This window comes from Chlamydomonas reinhardtii, chromosome 3, assembly GCF_000002595.2.
Source record: "Chlamydomonas reinhardtii strain CC-503 cw92 mt+ chromosome 3, whole genome shotgun sequence".
NCBI lineage: Eukaryota > Viridiplantae > Chlorophyta > Chlorophyceae > Chlamydomonadales > Chlamydomonadaceae > Chlamydomonas > Chlamydomonas reinhardtii.
This window is the reverse complement of record NC_057006.1, coordinates 7,867,754-7,885,872: the sequence shown is the minus strand read 5'-3', so window position 1 is coordinate 7,885,872 and position 18,119 is coordinate 7,867,754. Positions and strand designations below refer to the sequence as shown.

At 61.4% G+C, this 18,119-nt stretch overlaps 3 protein-coding genes across 3 annotated transcripts; 2 read left to right on the top strand and 1 right to left on the bottom strand.

Moving 5' to 3' along the window:
• Position 1: 1 nt before the first annotated feature.
• CHLRE_03g202500v5 (uncharacterized protein) lies at positions 2-3,873 on the bottom strand. Its single transcript, XM_043061397.1, has 8 exons — positions 3,625-3,873; positions 3,357-3,552; positions 3,083-3,163; positions 2,786-2,905; positions 2,409-2,587; positions 1,732-2,250; positions 1,288-1,484; positions 2-1,158 (listed from the first exon to the last, which is right to left on the bottom strand). Exons 1-8 carry the CDS (start codon positions 3,635-3,637, stop codon positions 964-966), a joined length of 1,500 nt encoding a protein of 499 aa, XP_042926540.1. The 5' UTR covers positions 3,638-3,873; the 3' UTR covers positions 2-963.
• A 110-nt stretch (positions 3,874-3,983) lies between these two features.
• Positions 3,984-11,406, top strand: CHLRE_03g202550v5 (uncharacterized protein). Its single transcript, XM_001693296.2, has 23 exons — positions 3,984-4,254; positions 4,548-4,609; positions 4,723-4,779; positions 4,936-4,961; positions 5,117-5,194; positions 5,471-5,647; positions 5,841-5,891; positions 6,102-6,171; positions 6,309-6,436; positions 6,728-6,885; positions 7,163-7,219; positions 7,348-7,399; positions 7,507-7,552; positions 7,701-7,755; positions 7,945-8,027; positions 8,325-8,407; positions 8,693-8,752; positions 9,007-9,105; positions 9,484-9,582; positions 9,709-9,818; positions 10,197-10,290; positions 10,452-10,573; positions 10,778-11,406. The coding sequence occupies exons 1-23, from the start codon at positions 4,094-4,096 to the stop codon at positions 10,911-10,913; spliced, it is 2,064 nt and encodes a 687-aa protein (XP_001693348.2). The 5' UTR covers positions 3,984-4,093; the 3' UTR covers positions 10,914-11,406.
• A 47-nt stretch (positions 11,407-11,453) lies between these two features.
• Positions 11,454-17,199, top strand: CHLRE_03g202600v5 (uncharacterized protein). Its single transcript, XM_001693295.2, has 8 exons — positions 11,454-11,955; positions 12,074-12,151; positions 12,405-12,551; positions 12,793-12,957; positions 13,199-13,249; positions 13,495-13,569; positions 13,935-14,051; positions 14,233-17,199. Exons 1-8 carry the CDS (start codon positions 11,947-11,949, stop codon positions 15,337-15,339), a joined length of 1,749 nt encoding a protein of 582 aa, XP_001693347.2. The 5' UTR covers positions 11,454-11,946; the 3' UTR covers positions 15,340-17,199.
• The last annotated feature ends 920 nt before the right edge of the window (positions 17,200-18,119 follow it).

Sequence of the window (18,119 nt, the reverse complement as noted above, 5' to 3'; positions counted from 1 at the left end):
ATACAACCTGATACAACGGACACGGTCATGTTTGGAAGAGCTCAGCACCGGGCTTACTGAGTACCGTACCGTACATCAGCATATGTCAGAATCGCATTGTCTAATAGTGGGGCCAGTCGTTGCGGGCACGTACGATTGCCGACTTGGCCATGCAACGCTGTGACTGAGGTGTCCGCAACGACAGCTTCAATCGCCCACATCACGTCAAAGTGCTCACGCAAAGCCCTGCCGGCTGCCGCCAAGCGTTGAGCGAGTTCGTTAAAGTGTGCCTCCTCCTCCGCCTGTCTGTCTGTCTGTCTGTCTGTTCCTCCTGCCCACCAACTGGCTGCCGCTGATTCTTACGCCGCCGCCATACTTCGCGCACTGCCTGGTGCTGGTGCGAGATGCATAGCCTTCTGCATCTCGCAGCGTTGGTGATGGGCCACCAGTAACACCGTGGACAGGCGCATGTTCGGCAGCTGATCCGCCGGCAGCGGCCCCAACAGGAACAGGCCCCACAGCGCAGTCAGCGCAGCCTAGACAACGACAAGATAGTGAGCACGGTCAGGATGAGAAGGATGAGCAGAATGCACGCAATATGACCATGCCGTCCACACCGCACGTACAGCCGCTGGCAAATAGGCGTGCCAGACGCATGGGCACAGTGTCCAAGCTCGCCACACTTATCCAAGGAAGGCAGCTCCTTTGGCAATAAGTGCTATCTTAACACTTAGGTTGGGCGGCCTGCTCAGCGCAGCTGGCCGCAGTAAGCACCGCGCACGGCTGGGCAACCTCCGCATCCACGTGCTTGCAGATGGCGAGTCTTCCTCGTTCATTCAGAACACCTGACTTTACTATGCATACCGTAGCCAACTGCCCTATGCAAGCCCGTGCCTGGCTTGATTCTTATTCCTACTCCAATGCCTATGCACGCCTAGCGCCTGACCGGACCGCCATGTTCAACACAAGAGCCAGAAGTAAAGGCTAGTAAGCTTCCATCATCATGCGGGACGCCTTGGCATCGCGGCTCCAGGTGCGGTTGGCGCTGCGCGCCTTGGCACCGGCGCTCTGGCTGCCGCGTGTGAGCCGCTTCTCCAGCGCGGTCAGACGGTCGGGCCGCTCCGCGCGCGGCTGGAAGCCAAAGACGTCGTGCAGCAGCGCATTGTGCTGCAGGTGGGCCTGAGGGGCGGGGGAGGAGGAACAGGAGGGGAAGCAGGAAGAGGGTTGAGGTGTTGGCAGCCAGCGGAGCCCCATTCACACGCACATCAAACGCTATCTCCTAGCCCCATCACCTCCAACCCACCCCACCTGGAATCCGCCCGCCAGGAAGCGGCGCAGGAAGGCCAGCCGGTGCACCGCCGCCACTCCCTCCAGCTCCAGACAGTCGCCGTGCTGCAGCTTGATGCGCACGCTGGGCGTGTCGCCGCCCGACAGGGAGGCCAGCAGGCCGCGGAAGGTGGATCGCTGCGCGGCGCGGTCGCGGCGGCTGAGGCGCAGCTTCTCGCCTGTGAGCACGCGTGTGTACAGTTGAGGCCACGTGCAGGGTGGAGTGTTGGGATGTGGAGTTGGGTGACGGCGATGGGTCAAGCAGGAGGAGCACTATGATACTGCCCAGCGCCAAGAGGCCCCGGAAACTCGGGTGCCTGGTGCAGGGGGCAATGACGTCCTACTGCCTTCTTCCTCGGTACGCCCCGCCTCTTGCAACCTTCAGTCCTTTACGCATGCAACGCCCTCGCCCACGCAGCCACGCACCCCTGTTTGAGGCCAGCTCCTGCATGCGGCCCAACAGGCCCTCCACCTGCTGGTGCTGGTGCTGGTGCTGCGTGTGTGGCTGCTTCTTGCCGACCTTGGCCCCACCGCCGTTCACTTTGCCGTTCGCTTTGCCGTTCGCCGCAGCGTTCTCGTGCTCCTCTACGCCCGCCGGTGCGTCCATGTGCTGCTGGTCCACCTCCTCCCCATACCCATCCGCCTCGCCCTCCTCCTCCTCCTCCTCCTCCTCCTCCTCCTCCTCCTCCTCCTCCTCCTCCTCCTCGCCCTCCTCTTCCTCCTCCTCGCCCTCCTCCAGGGCCTCCAGCACGCGCGCAGAGCAGCAGGCCCGCAGCACGCCCACCGCCTCGCCGGCCGCGGTGCGCAGCTCCATATCGCGCTCCTTCAGCAGCCCCGCCAGCGCCGCCAGGCAGGCCGCCGCCTCCGACTCGCACAGCTCACTGTCCAGCGAGGTGAACAGGAAGGACCAGCCGCGCACAGCGGCGGCGCGGGCCTTGGGATCACCTGCAAGGAGGACGCGTCCGCGTTTCCCAGGACAAGCATGCGTGCACTAGCCTTGCTCCTTCCTCCACATTGTTTCGGGTGACACACATGACACGTGAGGGGCACACTGCACCTCTACGCTCACCCCATTAAACCGTATGCCAAACACAAGTGCTTACCCTTCTTCCACAGCGCCCTCAGCCGGTCCATGACGGGCCGTGTGCCCGCCAGTTCATCCTCACACAGCACAAACGCCGCCAGCACCAGTGCGTCCATCGCCGCCGCTGCCACCGCGCCGCCGCCGCCATTGGCACCGCTAGCCGTGCGCTCGAGCTCCGGGCGCAGGCTCTCAAACAGGCTGCGCCACAGACAAGGGTACCATGCAGGCCGAGATGAATTGACATGACGTCGTCTGCTACAAGCGACGGCGGCGTTCGATGATAGGACAACTGTAGCAGGGACGCTCCCCAGGATGCGGCATCTGCTTTGGACGCCGCTTCACCTGTCTCAACACAGCACTTCAGCCATCGCGCGCCCCTCCACCGCCGTTGCTCACCTGTCGTCTGGCTGCCCCAGCGTGAGCACGTGCAGCCCCAGCAGCTGCGAGGCCAGACTGCTCTCCATGGCACTGCCCCGCTTGAGCGCCATCAGGCAGCGGCTGATGATGGTTTCGGAGCTGTGGGCAGAGTTCAATGGGGGAGACGGGGTGAGGGTTGCAGCAGGACGTGGGTAAAGGGTTTTTGGGCGAGGGTTCGGGGAGAGGGTTTGCCGTCCGTGCACGTGCCGTGGTAAGGCCTTTCCAGGCTCCACGGCCTTTCCCGCATTTCCGATTCCTTCGCAATCCTCCACTCACTGCTGCTGGCAGTCCGCATCGCGCACGTCGACGCGCAGCATGACGGCCAGGGCCTCCAGAGCCCGCTCGCGGGTGGTGCCTCTGCGTGCGGGGGGGGGGGGGGGGGGAACACGGGGGGAAACAGTTCCAGGTACAGCGCTGGCTGCAGGACGGAGCCTCAGACAGATACAGCATTTGGGTCCGAATGCAGGCCCCTGAGCGCCCTGCGTCTAGCTCTAAAACGAGGGCGACGGCGAAAGGCCGAGTCCAAACCGAAATCCTCGTCGGCCCCCACCTCTTCTCAAACAGAGCGTCCAACCGGCGCTCAAAGTCATCAAGAACCGCATCGTCGTCATCAGCATCCCTATCAGGCGGGTAGGAGCACGCCGAGCCGGCCACGGACGCCCCGGCCGAGTTTACCGAACCGGGCCCGCCATGGAGAGAACGGAGCTCCAAGCAGGACGCGGCCGCAGTCGCGTTATTCAAGCGGCCTGTGCACATCGAATTTTGCACACCGTCAGGTGAGTGCCACGCGGGGGTCACGCCACGTCGACGACACTTACGCGGCCGGCCCATTTGTGTCGTGTCGCTTGAACGTGGTGCTACGCCTTTGCCGCGACTTGTGGCGGTGCCCTATCAGTCAGCCCCGCCCTATTGTGCTAACGCAAACCGTGAACTTGGCGCCAAGCGAACATAAGCAGCGACTAATTATGTTTGTCGCAGCGCGTTTTTGATTGTGTCTCCGTCGACTCGTTGTGAGCATCTTGTTGATGTATGTTTTGTTTCAGTCAAAGTCTACTGCCTTTTGACGCAGGAAGAAGACTTCCGGAATTAGCGCGATTTGGTCCGGGAATATGGAGCCCTTCCTTCTTCAGGGCAATTACTAGAACTGCATTCAAAAACAATTGATTGGCTCAATGCACAATTACGAAATGGGCAGATAAGCACTGTGGGGCTGACGCAAGGGTTTTCATTTTTTGGTGCTCTACCTAGCATGCACGGTGTAAGTGATGGGATTCAGTAAAACTAAACATGTCTAGGAGCGGGCCAGCCGCTCTGGCCTGGTGGTACCTCCTGGGCTGGTTGTGCTCGAGCAGCACAGGTGCTGGCGTGCACGCGGTGCTGGAGACATCGTTTGCGGGGCGTGTGCAGGAGCAAGTGGTGCCGACGCGCAAGGGCTGCCCCAGGCCATGGTGAGGCTGCTGGCGTGCCTTGGGGCTCACAGTCGCTGTAGCCCAGAGCAGCCTGGCGACAGCTGCCGTACGGCGTCGGGGTAGCTGACTGGGAAGCTGGTCAAGGGGCGTGCAGCCCAGGCGTGGCTGTTGGGCCAGGAGAGAAAGGGGAACCCCTGCAAGTCGGGTTGGCTTCTTTGTTCAGCATGCATGTGCGCCTGTCCACACGTATCGTGCGTCGCCTGCGTTTTCTGTGTTGTGTCGTGTTTGTCGTGTGGGCCGGCGGCGTGCTGACTGCATGCTTCATCCCGCAGCATCAACAAGGGCCACTGCAACCATGAGAAGGGGCGATGCGAGTGCCCCTGGGGGTATGCCGGTGAGACGGGTGGCGGGTGCCTAACACATGCGAGTTTGCAGGTATCGCAGGCGCATGCGGCGTGCTTGAGCGCTGACATGGCTGCTGCTAACTTGCTCGTGTCCGTGTCGCAGGAGACGCGTGTGAAGTGGACCGGATGGCGGCGTGCCGTCAAACGCCCGATGACCCCGGTGCGTGTAGGCGTGGTGGGACAGGAGCGCTGCGGAGATGGAAGCCGATCGGGTTACACGGGGCTGCGGCTGCGGTTGTGAGCAAGGCGTGACCGAGGAGGGGCACATGCATGGAAGTGCGAGTCCTTACTCCGTGTTTGGTCCTGCGCCATACAGGTTCCTGCGGATTCATATCGCCCAAGGTAACAAATCGCAACAGTACGCGGTAGCACAGCTCCTGTTCGTGTGGCGTGTGTCTGTGTGCAGCTGTAAAACGGTAGTGCTGTACTGCACCTGGTGACGCTGCAATGAAGCCTAACCCTGAAGCGCCCACCACCACCACCACCACCACACACAGAACTGCGAGTGCTTTCGCGAGTGCTTCAGGCTGTACTGCAGTCGCTACGGCACCCAGACGCATAAATGCAGCGCGGGGGTGAGTGGTCACCCTGAGCGAGTCCGCGCTGGCGCAGTAAGCCTGCACACGCCTGTCTCCTGAAGCCACCCAGAGTGTCTTTGCGCCTACTCCTTTGCGCCTACTCCTGCCTTTGCGAACCTGTCTATATTACTGCATTACGTTACTAGTCACCAACGCTGCCTTCTCTACTCGGGGCCTGGTGCTTGCTGCCCGGTTGCCATACAGAAGCATCCCCTTCCCAAACCAATGGCCTCAGTCAGCCCACTCACAAAAGCGCCCTTTGGCACGCCGCAGTGGGGCTTCGACATCGGCGACTCGCCGTGTTGGCTGTACGGCAGCGGCGGTAGCGCCGCCAATGGCACTGCAGCAGGCGGCGGCGGCGGCAGCAGCGTGGCGGTGCTGCCGGCTGCGGCACAGAACAGCTCGGCGTATCCGGAGGACCCGGAGAACAATACCGTGTGGTACTCGCAGGTGCCTGCCTGGTCTGGCCTGGCTTGGTCTGACTGGTGTTTTGGGATAGCAGGTGGTATGTGTTGTGTGTGTGTGTGCGTCGGTATGTGTGTGTGTTGCGTGTGTGCGGCGGTGTGACAACAATACAAATCGTGTGTGTAACATTACCGGTATGCATGTCGTTGTATGGGCCGGCCTCGCTGCGGCGCCGCAGATTCCGGAGCTGTACGGGCAGACGGAGTACAAACCCGACATGCTACTCAAGGTAGGCGCATCGGGTGTTGAAAGCACACAGCTGGGGAAGGCGGAGCGCGCACTGCGAAGGATAGCGACCTTGAGGCAGCGACACGGTTGGCGTGGAGGTTGGTAGACAATATGGCTAAGGGCACGGCGGCTGCAAGCCCTCGGCCTGTCCTGCCTTTCATCTGGCGAGCGGTTTTGGAGCTGTGACTTGCGTTCCTGCTGTATCGCACAGGACGTGAACCGAAAGCACAAATCGCCCTACGACCGGCCGCACCTCGTTTGGCACAGGGCCAACCACAGAGGTGGGCGAGCGGCGGCATGGGGCGTTGCCGGGCCACTTGCAGTGCTTGCTGATGTGTGGTTGTTTGTTGAACGAAGTTCAGCTGTATCGTAACGCCCTGTGCACACCGGCTGTTGCACGGTGCGCGCATGACTGCAGCCCACCCGCTGTCCCGCTGCGGCGCCTCTCGCTGCTCCAACGGGCGCGGCTTCTGTCTCCAGTACGATGGCCGTCCCGAGCCCGAGTGCGTTTGCCACTTCGGCTTCAACGGCACGCAGTGCGAGCAGGTGTGTACGTTTCTTGTTAGGGTATGGGAATGCGTGTGTGCGTATGTGAGAGCGTATGTGTGTGAAACGAGGAGAAGAAGGCATGCAGCTGGGACATGGAGCCTGTGCGGACGTCCTTCACACACGTGCCGCCCTGCCGGCTGTAGCTAGCGGCTGTAGCTAGCGGCTACGGTTTGGTGGCTTCAATGCCAATACAGCCCCGTCGAGCAGCAGACGTTGATTCGGCACGGAATAGTGCCGGCAGGGCGCCTTATTTTTGAACCGCCGTACGCCGTATTCGAATCCACATAGGGGGACAATTGGGAGGCGTGTTGGTTCAGTCCGGACTGCGGCGGCCACGGCACGTGCCACAGCGGCTTTTGCAGCTGCAAGGACGGCCGCTGGGGCATTGCCTGCCACCGGTCAGCGGCAGTGGCGCCCGCAGTGCCGGGGACGATCCCCGACATGAGGCGAGTCGTATGCCGGTGTGCGGCTGGGTTGGGAGCTGGGACGCAGCTGGGGGCATGCGGTGTCATCAGGCTGCTGGTTGCATGGGTGCTCCGTGACGGTGGCGGCATGCCACCTGGAGACTCCTGCTGGCCCGCGGGCCCGACACGTGTGCCATTCATATGTGTACAAGACACACGAGGCATTCAAGAGGGCGCGCCCGCAATGCCCAGTTGTACCTCACACGCACATACACACGCATTTGGGTTCCCTTGAACTCTCTCACGTATGCACATGCAGGGTGGCCACGCGCTTCAAGATCTACATGTACGACCTGCCCTGGGATGTGGCCTTCCCGTGAGTGCAGGGGGCCGCGGGGGAGTGCGGTGGGGTGAGGTTGGAGCGCGGCGTGGGCTTCGCCCGCCGTCAGTCTGCTGCTGCTGCAAAGCCATTTCTCCTGCTACTGCCTGCTGGTACTTCCGCAGGTTCGAGGTGCAGGAGGACGCGCATGGGCGCGACCCCATGTACACCGCGTATGTAAGGATACTGTATCGTATTGGGAACATGCAAATTGCGTCACACCGCTTTGCACGCATGCAATGTCGCAGCACGTATGTGCATTAATATCACAATTTTTAACACAGGAGTATTTCCTCAAGTACTTTATCACCGACAACATCGTGCGCACAGGTGGGAGCGGCGTTCGTGGGATTTCGTGTGGGGGGCATCGGCATCGGCTGCTGTGCGGCACTACGCTGTCAGTTCCACATCAGGTCGTATGCCGCCCCACGATTCATCTGCCGCCGCTTCAACCACCCTATTCCCTTAATCAATACAGAGAATCCCTACGAGGCGCACTTGTTCTACGTGCCAGCACTCAACTTCTTCTACAGGTGGGGGCTGATGGCGACACGGACTGCTGAGCGATTCCCGCTTGTTATGACCACCTGGATTTGGGCCTCCTTCTCACTGCTAAGTTGACTTACTGCCACATGCGTCGGCTTCAGCTCTGTGTCCTCTTCCAAGACATTCCATGTTGATGTTGACATTGGCGTCCCATGCTTGCTTGCTTATCGGACCAGCGGAAATCTACGGCCGCCTGAGTATCATCTGGAGGCAGTGATGGACCACGTCAAGACGGCGTGGCCCTTCTACAACCGCTCAGGTGAGCTTGGGACATGCATTGTTAATCGCATGCTTGCTTCATCGGCGTCGGGGCTTGGGGGCTGAGCAGCGCATGGAGAGGGGCGCAGCGAAGTGAGGGCTGGCGGTGTGGGTGTGGCGTATGCGCGTGGGGCTGGGAGGCACGTGGCGGCTGACGCTCAAACAGGAACACGTGTGTGCCAGTGACTCCTCGTCCTGACTGTAAGACGTCAAAGCCTCGTACGATGTCATCAGAGAATGCAACCGCTTACACCGACACCGCGTGCACCGCCTCGCACTGGTGGCCTTGGTGGCCTAGGTGGCCGGGACCACTTCATCTTCCTGACTGGGGACCGCGGCGCCTGCCACATGCCGCGGGACATGCAGGACAGCATGATAAAGGTGAGCGGGTGTGGGCGGGCAGTTAAAAACTTTCAAGTGCAACACTGAGGCCCAGAACCCGGGGTGGGGGCGTTTACCATTCCCCAATCAAGAGCAGGGGGACACGCGGACGGGGCAAAATAGGGAGTAAGGCGGGGCGGGCGGCAGCACTTGATGGTCACGCAGTACAGGTGTGGGAACCCGCGTTGCTGCCAACCACGCGTGGGGCTTGGGAACAAACGTGCCCCGCCGCTGGCATGACGGGGTCGCTGTTGTGTTTATGCCTTTCACACCGTATGGGCGCAGGTGGTGCACTTTGGGATGCAGAAGCAAGGCCTGAACTGGACCAGCATGGAGCACAACAAGGTGGGGGCCGTACGGTACTGTGTTAAGTGAGCACACGGCATTGTTGACGACGGATAATGTTGCGGCGGTGGTTGCCTCGTGTGCGGAGAGTGGCATCATGTCTGCTCCTCCGGACCAGGCTGCCCATGCGTAGTTACCTGATAGTGTTTGCCGCCGGCCACATTGCGGGCCCCTGGGGCCTGGCCCCGGGTCCTAGGTTGCAATTTGGGGGGTGACACATGCCTCCTCAAACACACACGCCCGCGCGCACACAGGAGTACGGCTGCATCCGCATGCGCCAGGACCTGGTGGTGCCGCCGCACCCCAACGACCACAAGCCGCTGTGGCCCGTTGGCGCCGCGGCGTACTTCCAGGTGGGGGGCAGTGCAGGTGGGGCGTGGCAGGGTGCGGCGGGGCGGCGTGCAGTCCCGACTCCCGAGAGGTTGTCCTCGATGCACGGTGAGGAAATGCAAGGCGCAGGAGAGCATTTAGAGGCACGTGGTGGAGCCTGTGGTGCAGTGGCATGTGACGGCGGCTGTTCACACACCCTTGGCACAGGGGAGAGGGTTGACACTGAGTTAGCAAAGCACAAGAGAGAGGTTTCACACTGTGTGCGAGACATGCCCACGCATGCGTGTACCAAAACAAAACCATCGAGGTAGTTGGAGCATGCTCAAGTCGGGTTGCACGCACGCTTTCCCATGCCCGTCTGTGTTCCTAAACAACAACCAACGGTCTCCTCCATACCGCAGCGCATTGCGGCGGCGGGCGGCCACGACGCCGGCCGCAATATCACCTTCCTGTTCGCGGGCGGCGTGGGCGAGGGGGAGTACAGCGGCGGGACTAGGCAGGTGCGTCCTGTTCCGTACCAAAGCAATGGTCGGAAATCAGAGTGTCTACCAACCTCCTAGCCTTGCTGGAATGTGCTGCCACTGCGGCGCCATAGCCCTTACAACTGTAACGCGCCTACTTGCCAGGCGGTTCGTGCGCTGCTTCTCAACATCACGGACCCAGCCATTATGTTTGTGGAGGGCCGCCGAGACGACTATGTTGATCTGCTGTGGAGATCGCAGTTCTGCCTGGCGGCGTGAGTAAATCAACGTGTGGCTTTCACTAGCTTTTGTGACGCCTTGATGCTCGTGCTAGTGCTACATGGGTGTCGCACGTACGGACCAGTGTACACACGCATACCATACATGCCTTGTTTCCTTTCCGTGTGCTCTCCCTTACACACGCGCGGGCCGTACCTTAAAAGGCCACCAGGAAGGCCTTGCTGAGGGCAAGGGCCTGTAAATCTCGTGTTACTGCGCCAGGGCACCTGCCAAGACTTTATTGTCAGGAGCCACTGTCGGCTCGTGATAGACAGCTGGGATGGCTGGGACAGACACTCCTAGTCCTGCCGGTCCGCGGGGGTATGCCCGTGGGGTATGCCGCTGACACCGCTCCCACCCAACCCAACCCGCAGGTACGGCCACGGCTGGGGAATTCGCGTGATGCAGTCCATCCAGTTCGGCTGCATCCCAGTCATCATCCAGGACCACGTCTACCAGGCCTTCGAGGTGCGCATGTGTCTGAGTCAGGGCTTGTGAGGGACGGGAAGATCGACGGAACTGCAGGGAAAGCTCAGCACAGGGCACGTGCCAAGCAGTGATCTCCGGCCTTCAATATGTTTACGCGATGTCGTACCAATGGTCCCGCGCCCCGTAACCCACCCCTTCAGGACTTCCTGCCCTATGAGGAGTTCAGTGTGCGGCTGCCGCTGCGAGATGTGCCACGGCTGCTAGAGCTGCTGCGGAGCTACAGCCCCGAACAGCTCGCTGCGCTGAGGCTGGGCATGGCCAAGTGAGTTGTTTGGGTGTACCGTATGTTTGTGAGGGATGGGGCTTGGGAGCATGGCGCACTGATGGTGTGTGTGCAGGTGTCAGGCGGGTTGACAAGCACTTGGCGCGAGGCCGGGCTGGGTCGCAGACAAGCAAACATGCGTGCTCGTGACGTTGCGGGGCATTGGTGCGTTAAACAAGTACACACGTGTTTGTGTGGTTGCAGGTATTTCCGCGCCTTCATCTGGAACCGGGATCAAGGTGGGGAGGCGTTTGAGTGGACTCTTGCCGGGCTGCAGCGGCGCGCCGCCAACATGCACGCCGGCCTGTTTCGTCGCCACCGCCGGCGGAGACACGTGTGACTGCCTCCGCAGTCGCGGAAGAGCTGCCGCTGCGCTGCTCGGGGCCTCGCTGCCGGGGGGCTGGCCGCGTGGGCACGCAAGGCGTTGCAGGTTGGCAGCAAGGAGGAGCGGGATTACAAGTGACGGAGATTATCTAATGGAGTGGGACACGATGGGACACATGCGAGTCGTGTGAGCAGTGGGCGCGGCCAGACAAGCAGGCGGGCACGCAGGAGCCGGTACTTTCCCGGCGGTTTCACTCAGTCACTTTTAAATGCGTGGCATATACAGTGAAAGATGTTGTAGCTCTGCGTGTATGGGAAGGCGCCAGGGCGCCCGCGCGGTGTCCTTCACGACATGCCACCTCAGATTTGTGACTGCTTGCCGCGTGCCCGAGCTGACCCGCGCAATAGTCGCGATGCACCTTCCCATAATCATTTGCATCAATCCGGAAGGTGCAGGAGCCTGGCTTCTCTCGAACGTAGTTCGCAATACTAAATCGCTAACCGAGTGAGCATGGGAAATCAAATCAGCCTTCGCGGCTCCCAGTTGCTTGAGCGTATCTAGTAGCACGTTGACAGCATCAGACTATTTTCTATAACCAGGTACCCGCATACTATTCATGCGACCGCCAAGCAACTTGCACTAGCAGGCCGCGTGCAGACGCTCGCCGCGCACAACGGTACTGGTCGCTGTATTTGCGCGCTTCAGGTGCTTAACCTGCGACCAGCTAGCAGGCACAGCAAGCGCGCGGCGCTTCTCTCTCTTGCGCCCTTCCCCGAGCCTTCTGCCGCCTCCACGTCCTCGGTCGCTTCGCGCACGCACTCGACATTGGCTTTGCGTTACGCATCGCTATATACGGCCTGCCGAATAAGCGACCCACTCGAGTGGCCGAAGGACCATGGGGAACGCGTTGTGTATCAAACCAAAGAAACCCACGGAGGCACCAAAATCCACTCTCTCATTAGGTTTGAGCGCGCTCTTACTCCGCACAGTCGTGCGGAATAAGCGACGAAAATCTTTCGAGGTGACCAAGCGGAGCTTCAACAATCTCATGTTGCAGGTGCGTTCTGAACCAGGTCGACCAATAAGTGGCTGCTTACAAGCGTGCGTTTTTCTCGTCCAGACCGTGGCACGATCCATCACACATCCATTCTCTTACACACCGCCATATCTTGCAGCTGCCAAAACTGACGGCCGGCTTCAAGATTGTCCGTCAAGCGTACGCACACGCTGTGGCTGTGGCAGCTGATGGCAAGGTATGGTTGTTTCTTGGGCATGCAGCTGGCCGCGTGCCAGTCTTGAAGGTCGTTGAGGCGCAGCTCTAAACGGCCGCAGCTGCAATCAGGTTAACCCGCCCCTTTCCCCCAATTTTCGTTGCCATCGGCAAGGTCCATAGCCACACGGACGGAGCAACCAAAACAGTCACTTGCGGCGCAACCCAGCACGCCATCCGCTTCCCGCCCTTGCCAACAACCTGCCCTTTGCCTTCGTGACTTGCTTTCCGTGCAGGTCACGTACGCCTGCTTTCGCAAGTCGTGCGGCGAGCGCATGAGCCTGGAGGCAGAGAGCGACACGCTGCGCGAGCTGTGGAACAATCTGCCGGGCGTGTCGGACAAGGTGCTCGTCTCACACGCGGACTCTGTCATTATGTACATGGTGCGTGGCTGGGGGTGCCATAAGCAAAGTGCCAAGGTGCATGCAGCGCGGCGGGACACGAGAGTGTACAGCATTGATAACAGGAACGAACGAAGTCAGATGTTAGGAGCGGGAAAAGATCGCACTGACACCAGCCGCCGCAGCGGCTGCCCTCGCATTTAGGCCGCCCTGCAAACAACAACCCGGTGCCGCGTGGCCCTCTCCAACTTCGCCGCCCTCCTCCCTCCCCCTCGCCCTGCAGGTGATCTACCTTCTGGACGGCATCACCAAGCGCCGCACCATCACCAACCCTGAGGCGCGCAAGTGCCTCCAGCTGGTGGAGCAGAGCTTCATGTTTTTCGACTCCACCGCGGACGGCTGCATCGAGCGCAAGGAGCTGGCGTACGCGCTCAAGAGCGGGACCAAGGTGCAGAGGACGGGACAGGTGGCGGAGTCATCGGGGAGAGGGCGGGGATAAGGGGTTTCGGCGTGGGAATTGCCGCGGGCGCAGGTATCTTAGTTTTAGTGTGGGACCTCCTACATGTCAGGGAAAGCTTTCAATGCGTAGGTTGAGCTGGGCTCTGGGGCATGGACGGGAGAGCTCAGCCGGCTTAGCAACTTGACCTGACCGCTTAGCGCACCTCGCCCCCGCGGCTTTGCTGCTGCAGGTGTGGGGCCGCAACACCTCCAAGACGCTGGCAGACCACTTGTTCGAGCAGGTGCGCAGGAGGCGCCGGGGATGAGCGGTGGGGGTAGGGGGAGGCAGTGGCAGGAATCGGTAGGCAGCGGTACGCAGGGGCACTCCGGCACGCAGGATCGCAGGCAGAGGCCCTGCCCGGCCGCCGGTGCCCGAGAACGCAGGTACGGGGAGGCTGCGGCCTGTGCAGCCTGCTTCTAGCGGTGCGACCGCCTGGAACTCATTAGGCCAGTCGTCAGGCAAGTCATGCACCTCCCTCCCCCGCAGTTGAGCTGGACCAAGGAGGGGCGCATCACGTTTGAGGAGTTCCTTGTTGGCATGGAGCGCATCGTCATGGACATGGTAGGTGGCGTTCCATGCGGTCTTGCGGGCGGCTTGGTGTCGTTTGTGGGGTTGCGTGCGAGGTCGGCGGGGCACGGAGGTGTGGCCAGCACGGGCATCACGTGGGAGGACAGGGCCTGGAACCTTCACCCCATCCGTGGTGGGGGTGCTGTCCACGGGCAGCATTACACATGAAGCGGCCTTCAGCCACGCCCCAAAACTCAAATACCAGCTGCATGCTTCCCGTCAGATCACACCCGCCCCCCGCTGGACTTCACGGACATCGGTAACAACGCGTCTACTATGCTACTGTACCTGCCTACGCCTTCACTTCTTAATTAATCATGAATGTAACCCCCACCCCACACACACACCTCGAACCACAGGCGGATGAGGACGAGGACCTGGAGGACGGGGATGAGGAGGACGGCGTGTCGCTGGATGGGGACGGCGGTCGGGACAACAAGTCCCACGATCTCCAGAACCGAAACAGCGCTTTCCTGGTGCGTGGCTGGGGGACCATCAGTGTTTGCCGGCGTGCGCGCGTGTGGCATGGGTGCATGGGTCGCACCGACTGGTGAAGAGGGGCGTGCATGGTTGCGGTTCGTGTCACATATGTGTCGGTTGCTGACTTGCTCCTCGCCCGCGCGTTGCCACGCACTCCTCAAACAACCGCGTATGCAGAAGTGGCAGCAGCAGGGCAGCGGCGACATTGATGACCTGGATGACACGGACCTCAGCGGCAAGGGCCACGCAGCACCCAAAGGCACTGGCGCCTCAGCAACTGCGTCAGCGCCAGTCACACCCTTCGGCCCAGGCACCGCGCCAGGCGCGGCTGCTGCAGCGGGCCCTGGGGCCACGGGCGGCCCCTCGCCCGCACTAAAGGCCCTCAACAGCCAGGGCTCCATGCCCGGGCAGACCTGCGGCGATCCCACAGCCCTGGACCAGCCAGCGTCGTTCGCGGCGTCTTCGCTCGCGTCGCCGCTGCCTCAGCACATGCATTCAGCCCGGCCATCGTGCGGCGGCACCATCGGAGGCGGCGGCTCGGCGCGCGCTAGCTGCAATGGTCTTGCGGCGGTACCGTCAGCGCTGTCTGCCGCCACAGCCTCCAACGTATTGCTGTCAATGAGCCCGAGCATGGATCTGGGCTCGCCGACAGGCGCCGCCGCGGCAGCAGCGGGCGCCCGCCGTCGCGACTCGACACACCTGTTTGCCGACCAGCATGGCGCCCATTCGGGGACGGCGTCGCCCGCACCCTCGCACAACGGCTTCTTCAGCACGCCGCTGCAGGAGTCACAGCAGCAGTCGGGCGCGCCGGGCGCGCCCATCAATGCCGCGTCGGTGCCGGCGCAGGCATTCGACTGGCAGACGTGCTTTGCCGACGTCAAGAGCAACCTCAAGGGCCCGCTGCACACAGTAGTGGGCATGCGGCCGGACAGCGCACGGCGCAGCAGCACCGGCACGCTCAGCACGCCGCCACCGCCTCCGGCACTGACGGTGCCGGGCAGCATGAACGGGCGCCGCTCTGCCACCGGGATGCTTTCGTCGCCGCGGCCGTCGACTGTGGTGCCGACGGGCGCGCTGACGGCGTCCGGGGTGGCGTCGCCGGTGGGCGGCCGGCCATCGATTGCAGGCGGCCCGCAATCGACAGGCCCCGGGGCGCTGCCGGCGCCATCGCCGCTGCAGCCGGTCGCCGCAGTGGTCGCTCACCAGGCGACGGCGGCAGACGCGCACGATGAAGTGATCCCGTTCTGCGAGTTCTCAGCTGCTGGCTTGGTGCCGGTGGAGTAGGTTCACAGCGGCGGTGGCGGCAGCCCGCTGTGCCATGACGGCTTACCCATGTAAGATGGCGTCAAAAGTGATGGAAACTGTGATGTGCAATAATGTGAGCAGGGATTGTTGAGGTGCTGGTCAGTAGCCGCATGAGGCCTATGTGAGGGCCATCGAGTGCGGTGGGCTGACCAGGTAGGGAGGGGTACATGACGTGCGGAGGGGGTGACCGCTGAGGCAGAGCGGTGCAACAGGACCGTGTGTGGTGAAGGAGCCCTGGATGGTTGCATTGAGCAGTACGCTACACGCGAGGTTTCTACATTTCATGCCCGTTTGGCCAAGCTGCTTTGGTGGAACGGCCAGCTGGGCACATGAGTGGCCTATCTATCGGAAAGTTCCAGGGTGCGGGCGAGTTGTCAATCACTGATGCCAGAGCGGGGACCTTGCAGGGTCTGCAGGGTGGCGGCATGCTTCCAGCGAGCTGGGGGCTCGCGTAGGTACGGCATGGGTCGTTGGCTGGACGAGCATCCGTACAGCTGTTGGCTTGGCAGGGCCGCGGTATAGCCAACCAACATGCCATCATATTCATCACTTTTTGTACTGCTGGTTGCAAAGGGAAGGCATTGAATTACTGATGTCGGAGCGCCGCTACCTGCCGCTACGCACAGAATCGGCGCGCAAAGAGGTCACAAGGAGGGTGAGGGACGTGCGTGGTTGGCACGACTTCGACTGTATCCCGGGCTCCATGATGTTCCTGTTGCTGTGGTCCCATGAAAACACAACCAAGGTATAAATTCAACCTTTTCCAATGGGTGGTATAAAGCCCTCGTGGCAAGACCGCTGTTCAAGCGGTAGCGCAAGGTTGCTGTGGCAATGTTTGGGTGCGCAGGCCAAAGACGCTTGCATGTGAGTCCGCTTCCTTTCGGTTCCGTTTCTGGAGCTAGTATGTTAATAAGGGGTGGATTTTTGACTTTCTAGTACTTTTTGGGGGTTTAGTTCCAGAGAGCTGTACAAACCGACTCTGGCTGTGTCCCGGAGAAGAGGCTCCGGGAGAAGAGATACACGGTGTGATGTGGCATGGGCGTGACCCACTTTCCCTGGCGGCGGAGGACCACCCCGGGCGGGGCAGGACTACCCCGGACATGCTCTCTCTCGGCGTGCGGGGCAGGCAAAACCTACCCGCGGGGCTCTGGACTGAGGTGGATAGCGGGCGGACAAGGCCTATCGTGACACTAGGCTGCAATATGCCGGTCGGGTCGCCCGCGCACACGCGCGCCCCTTGGGCTGTTTCCCATGGGCGCCGTGCTCCTGAGCAGGACTTGTGCAATACACGTGTTGAGGCGTAAAATTTTGTGTGTTGAACCGGCTAAGCCGAAGCATATCATAGCGTGATGGTGTTGATCTGGGTTGACTTACATGCATCGTGCATCTCGGTACCCAATACGTGTTGTTGGGCTGTGCCGGCTTCGTCGCAGTGGTCTGCGCTCAACTGCAGTGCGCCAGCTGCAAGATGCTGCTTTTGGAGTTTTTGAGCAAGTCTACAAGATACACCTGCGGGCCACGGTTGCAATTGGTCGGCGCTTGAGAGGTGGACCTCACGGGTGGACCTGCGCCTGTGCAAGGACTGGGGGCATGGCCAGGAAATGCAGGTCGTTTGGGGTGTCCGTGGGGCTGCACGCCGAGCAACTAACACTTGTTATGCATGTGGCGGTTTTTAAGTACAAGTGGTGTGCAGTGCACACATAGCGAGGGCATCAGATGGCCGGCCAAGTCGACATGTCACGCGCTTATGTGTCGTGCTGGCTGTGGCAGCCTGGAGCGCCCTGCCGGCCGGCCGATGATGTGACTTGCTCGTAACTGGCGATGTAAGGTCCCAATGAGGCGTAACACCTCTCCAGCCGATACACATGCACTTATCGTACTCATGTGCATGCTCTGCGACTTCTGCCCTGCCTAGCCTTGTGGGATTTGCGGGTCGGGATTTCAGCCATCACAACGGGAACTCGTCCTTCATCCCCTGTGCTCTTGCTTGTCCTAGATCACAACAGACGGGTCTTCCGACTCAAAAGGGCAACGGAGAGCACTGGGGTTGCACGTGACCCCTCGCCAGCAAAGTAGCTGCCGACAGGCCGGGGGACGCGAGGCTCTGGCCATGGCCGTGTCCCACATTGGCTTCCTGCGTGCCACCCCCTACGTGGGTGTCATCCCCGGGCTCCTCAGTGATGCCCTTGGAGACCGGCTCCCGCCTGCACCCCTGGTGGTTGTAGTAAAGGCAGTGCCCGTATCTTGTAGATGCCCTCAGGCCCGCGGCGTCTGCAGAGCATAGATGGAGCCTCCCGCGGCATTCCGCCCGGAAAGTTTTGGGCTGAGCCCCCCGAGCGAAGCGATCCAGGGGGTTGTAGATACCAGCCCAAACTAAACCAAACCCAATGCAATAGAGCGGGTGCGAAGCCCCCCAGGATTGCCCCTGTCCGTGCCTGCCTGCCTGCCTGCCTGCCTGCCTGCCTGCCTGCCTGCCTGCCTGCCTGCCTGCCTGCCTGCCTGCCTGCCTGCCTGCCTGCCTGCCTGCCTGCCTGCCTGCCTGCCTGCCTGCCTGCCTGCCTGCCTGCCTGCATGCCTGCATGCCTGCGTCGACAAAAAGTGCCATACTGGCGCAAACCCCAAAACGTCTTCAGATACCGCCTGTTCTGCGCCAAAACGTCTACACTTCGTAGAAGCTAGAAGCGCGGCGCAAAAAATCCAAACACGGCGGATTTTGGGCGAACTTCTACGCGTACATGGAAGATACGAGCACAGGAGCA

Excerpts from the sequence above, each read along its gene's own strand:
- CHLRE_03g202500v5 (XM_043061397.1), bottom strand. Across the intron at positions 3,164-3,356 it reads GACGCTCTGTTTGAGAAGAG|AGGCACCACCCGCGAGCGGG; the intron begins GTGGGGGCCGAC and ends CCCCGCACGCAG. Across the intron at positions 2,906-3,082 it reads GATGCGGACTGCCAGCAGCA|CTCCGAAACCATCATCAGCC; the intron begins GTGAGTGGAGGA and ends CTCTGCCCACAG.
- CHLRE_03g202550v5 (XM_001693296.2), top strand. The coding sequence starts at position 4,094 with ATGTCTAGGAGCGGGCCAGCCGCTCTGGCCTGGTGGTACCTCCTGGGC. Across the intron at positions 5,648-5,840 it reads ATACCGTGTGGTACTCGCAG|ATTCCGGAGCTGTACGGGCA; the intron begins GTGCCTGCCTGG and ends GCGGCGCCGCAG. Across the intron at positions 6,172-6,308 it reads GCACAGGGCCAACCACAGAG|CCCACCCGCTGTCCCGCTGC; the intron begins GTGGGCGAGCGG and ends GCATGACTGCAG.
- CHLRE_03g202600v5 (XM_001693295.2), top strand. Across the intron at positions 12,958-13,198 it reads CGCTCAAGAGCGGGACCAAG|GTGTGGGGCCGCAACACCTC; the intron begins GTGCAGAGGACG and ends TTGCTGCTGCAG. Across the intron at positions 13,570-13,934 it reads AGCGCATCGTCATGGACATG|GCGGATGAGGACGAGGACCT; the intron begins GTAGGTGGCGTT and ends CTCGAACCACAG.